Genomic DNA, 4,773 nt, shown 5'->3' on the forward strand with positions numbered 1-4,773 from the left:
AGAGAATGGAGGAGAAGGGATTGCGGCGTGACCATCCCCTCTGGGGGGTGATTTCTCGCTTTCTGTCTCTCTGTCTCTCTCTGTCTTTCTGGCGAGTGCACGCGCCCTATAGCGAAAACCTCTCAAAAAAAATAATAAAAATAATTGTTTTATTTATTTATTTATTCGTTTATTTTAATTTGACCAGAGAGGGACACAGCAAGAAAGAGAAGGAAAGTAAGAAAGCCAGCCACCAGGTCTGGGACTGGAACCACTGTTAGCCATGTGGGAGTCCAGCACCCTTAACCACCACGCCACTTGGCGGCCCCACCTGGTATAAGTTTTTAAGGCACTGGGGTTTGGGACTCGAACTGTGGTCAGCTACGTGGGAGTTCAGTGACATAACCCCCTTTTTAAATTCTTGCAAGGCCCCTTTCGATCACATGGAACCCACCTAAATAATCCTGGGTCATTTCCCTATCTCAAGCTCCTTAGCCACATCTGCAGAGTCCTCAGTGCTGTGTGGGCACTGCACAGGCGCCAGGATCGAGGCTTGGAGGGTCGGGTAGACCATCACTCCACCTACCATACAGGGTGGAGGTGAGGACGGAGGGGGAGGATACAGGTAAAACGCCTGCGCGTCCTGGGAGGTACTAAACCCTCGGCTAGTACCAGTTGTCCTGGGATTCAGAGCCAGCCAGAGAGCTTGGAAGCCAGGATGCTGGGCTCACCCACCTGTTTGCTCCTCCACTGCAGACCCTGAAGAACCGCTGGCTCCAACAGTACAGCCATGACTCGGCAGACCCGGGCATCCTCGTGCTCCTCGCCTGTGGCACCATCTCCAGCACTTGTGGCCAGATAGCTAGTTATCCCCTGGCCCTGGTCCGGACCCGCATGCAGGCCCAAGGTGAGGCCTGGGTGGCAGGATGGGGCAGGGGAAGTCTTGCTGCATGGGTCCCTCGTCCTCTTCCCCAACGTCTCTTAGGTGGAGGCCTGGGCTGGGACCCTCTTGGATCTGGATGGCCTTCACTACGCTGGAGGGCCTTCACGCCGTCCTTACTCTTGCCCGGGCCTCAGTTTACCCATGGGTGACATTAGAATGGGAGTCCTGTACATTGATGGAGTTGAAGAAGAATCGGGAGAACAGATGCAGGTCTTGCTGAAAAGTGTCCTAGTGAGCCTAGCCGGGCAGCCCCTGTAGCAAATGTGTCACATTTCCAGGCTGGTAATCTGAGCTGTAATTTGCAAGGCTGTGTTATGGTGAGGGGGAGGCTAGGAACAGGGTTAAGGAGAGTTAGGCGCAGGCTGGTGATCGTTTTCCTCTGTATTTTTTTCTTCAATGGGTTCTTTCTTCTACCCTCCAACCCACTCCCCAGGCTCCGTGAGTCCGTTTTGAGAATTTCCTTGGGAATACTAGCATTTGGGTTTTAGTGGTTTGCAGGGAATTTATCAGTGCACAAGACAGGCATGGTTCCCGCCCTCCTAGAGCTCATGGGCTGGAGAGGAGGAACCGTGCTGAACAGATCATTCCACGATGCAGTGCTGATGTAAGCTTGCATCAAGGGGGAAGGAGGAGGTTGGCTGAGACTGGGGTGCCAAGGAGCGCTCTCCTGAAGAGCTGGCTTTGGAATAGAGGTTGGGAGGATAAGAGAAGTTAGCTGGAAAATGAAAGAGGGAATCAAGTTCCAAGAAAAAGGACATTTCTATCCCTCCCACCACACACACACACACACACACGCACACACACACGCACACCCACACACACACCCTGCCCCGTTTCTCATTGTCCTCAAACTTGGGCTCTAAAGTTCTGACTCGGACCAGCAGTTGGCATAATGGCTATGTCGCTGGACTTCCATATAGTCAACCGTGGTTCGAGTCCCGGACCTGGTGGCTTAAACTCATGCCAGTTGCGTGTGCGTGCGTGCCCAAGATCCCGAGAGGAGAATGGAGGAGAAGGGATTGTGGCGTGGCCATCCCCCCAGAGGGTGATTTCTCGCTTTCTGTCTCTCTGTCTTTTTCTGTCTTTCTGATAAGCGCATGTGCCCTATAGCAAAACCCTCTCAAAAAAAATCAGAAGTCCTGACTCTGAGCAGCAGGGCCCACAATAGTCTAACCCTCCTCTGTCTTGCTGCCCTGGTCCCGTAGCCCAGCCTGGGTAGCTAGGAGGTAGGAGGGGGTCCCGTAGCCCAGCCCTGGACGGGTCGGCGGGTGAGCGGGAACACCGGCCTTACCTGCCCCCTGCCCGCCCCAGCCTCCGTGGAGGGCGGGCCCCAGCTTTCCATGCTGGGTCTGCTGCGGCACATCCTGTCCCAGGAGGGCATACGGGGCCTCTACCGGGGCATCGCCCCCAACTTCATGAAGGTCATCCCAGCTGTGAGCATCTCCTATGTGGTCTATGAGAACATGAAGCAGGCCCTGGGGGTCACATCCAGGTGAGGGGCCCGGAGCCCGCCCCTCGAGATCCCTCACCCCATCTTGACGTCCTACACCCCTCAGCCTCTGGAGAATGATGGCCCAGCTGCTGGGCGCCCCCACCCCAGCCCCTCACACCCCGACCACCGCGCCCTGTTCTTCTGTCACCTGAGCCGGATTCCCGAACCACCAGATCCAAGACTATCCACACCCCGGCCCTTAACCCTGATCCCCCTCACCGGATCCTGCACCCCTACATCCCAAAGGTCAACCCCGCATTCCCCTTCCCCACCCACCGGGTCCTGGACCTTCGTATGTCTTGACCACTGGATCCCCCACAACTCAGCGAATGGATCCTGATGTCTCAGCCACTGGAGCACACGCCCCCCGCACCTCAACACCCAGACCCCGTCTCCCCCAGGCACCAGATCCAGTGTCCTCGTGCAGCACTGGATCCTAGACCCCCAACCCCACTGGCAAGGCCCAGACCCCCACGCCTCCAGCCCTGGACCTGCCAGCTCCGACACTGCGTTCTGGATGTCAAGGAACCTCAGCCACCACATCCTGACCATGCAATGCCTAGATCCTGGGGCCCCCATCACCGGATCCCAGATCCCTCCGCCTCGACCACTGGATTCCTGAATTCCTTTCCCTCAACACTGGGTCCTGCTTCGACTTCTGGACCCCTACACTTCCGGCACTACGCCCTCACCCCCGATCACTGGATCCCAGATTCCCAGGTCCCGACCCACTGGATTCCGGCTCCTGAAACCTGGGAGCCCAGCGACACAGCAAGTGCATGCTGGCAACGGCTGCCATAGGTTCCGGACCACGGACCCCAGCTCCCTTCACTCCGGTCACTGGAGACGGAGACTCGCCCCAGAGAAGGCACACCCCTAACTCCCAGGCGATGGTTCCCAATCCCTTAACCCCTCATTTCTGCTCGAAATCGCCCAGACACTGGATCCCCAATGCTCAGACCCCAGGTGTAGATATGGTAGGCTAACCACAGCATCCCAGATCCCATGCACCCCCATCTGGCTCTGCTCCCCATGACACGGGACCACAGGGTCTAGGGAGCCCACATCCCTGCTCCAGAATACCAAGGGGTTGTCCCACATACCCGATACTGCTCAGCACCAGGCAGGGAGGGAAGGATGCGTCCCCCAGACCTGCACACCACTGGATCCCCCCACCCCACCTCCCCAGCATGGCCACACCTCCTGGCCCTGTGGGGAACTCTCCCCAGAAGTACCCCAAGCACCACCCTACCCTCACACGGCGTCTTCCCTCCCCATAGGCTGACCGCCCCCACCACCCCAGTCCTCATTCCTGGGGACTGGCCGGGAGACAATCTGAAACGGGGGACACATGAAGAGGGACCTCCCCAGCCCTGCCCAGCCACCCCGTCCCCAGGCTTCAAACGATTAGAAGCCGGGAGTCATTCTATACGGACTACCAGTCCCCAAACCCAAGCATCCAATTTGACAAACACAGACAGCCAAATTCCAAAATTCACTCCACATTTATTTTTCTACAGAGAAAAGAACAAAGCCCCCCCCAGCCCAAGAATGCAGCCCTTCCCCACATCCCAATCATTCTGCACTTTATAGTCGGACTCGGCCTAGGACAATGGGAGGGCTCCTCTCCGCTCCTCTTCAGTCCTTGGGGAACCCCATTAAGGGGCTATACAAGAGGAGCTGGGATACGGGGGGGACTGGAGGAACCCCCACCCCACGGCTTCCACCATGTCCCGCCTCCCTGCCTGTGTGTGTCATTTCAAAGGAAAAGAACAAAAGAAATAAATTTTCTAAGCTCTTTTCATTGTGTTTTTTACTGAAAGGGGGTGGGCGGAAGTGGGACCACTTCCATGTGCCCACAGAGACGGGGCCGTGTGTTTTCCAACACAGTTCCAAAAAGTAGGAAATGATCCCTTCATGCCTCAGTGTCCACACCTAGAAATCTGAAAGGGGAGGAGTAATGTTTATAACCCCTCTAGGATTTTTCTGTATTTTTTTCTTTCCTTTTCCTTTTTTTAAAATAATTATTTAATTCCATTTGTTATTACTATTTTTTTTTTAATTTAACCAGACAGAGAGAGAGAAAGGGAAAGCAAGAAAGCAAGCCAAGCCACCAGGTCCAGGACTCGAACCCCGGTTGGCCATGTGGGAGTCCAGTGCCTCTAGTCCTGCGCCACCTGCCAACCCTTCTTTCTTTTTAGTTTTACTGTAGGGTACTTGCATTCACCAGAGAGGCAGAGAGAGAGAGAGAGAGAAAGTAAGAAATCACCCCCCGCCCCAGGAGGGATGGCCATGCCACAATCCCTTCTCCTCCACTCTCCTCTTGGGGTTTTGGGCATGCACACACCCAGCATGATTT

General features: G+C 55.7%; 1 protein-coding gene across 3 annotated transcripts in view; it reads left to right on the plus strand.

Moving 5' to 3' along the window:
- SLC25A23 (solute carrier family 25 member 23) overlaps positions 1–4,214 on the plus strand; it is a 16,339-nt gene extending 12,125 nt beyond the window's left edge. For all 3 annotated transcript variants that reach the window (XM_006170246.3, XM_006170247.3, XM_027768980.1), the window contains 3 exons: positions 736–886; positions 2,234–2,414; positions 2,741–4,214. In XM_006170246.3, the coding sequence (XP_006170308.1) occupies positions 736–886; positions 2,234–2,414; positions 2,741–3,215 (807 nt within the window). In that variant the 3' untranslated portion in view covers positions 3,216–4,214. The remainder of the gene's footprint in view (positions 1–735; positions 887–2,233; positions 2,415–2,740) is intronic.
- Positions 4,215–4,773: the final 559 nt, after the last annotated feature.

Source organism: Tupaia chinensis, unplaced genomic scaffold, assembly GCF_000334495.1.
Source record: "Tupaia chinensis unplaced genomic scaffold, TupChi_1.0 Scaffold148210_1, whole genome shotgun sequence".
Taxonomy (NCBI): domain Eukaryota; kingdom Metazoa; phylum Chordata; class Mammalia; order Scandentia; family Tupaiidae; genus Tupaia; species Tupaia belangeri.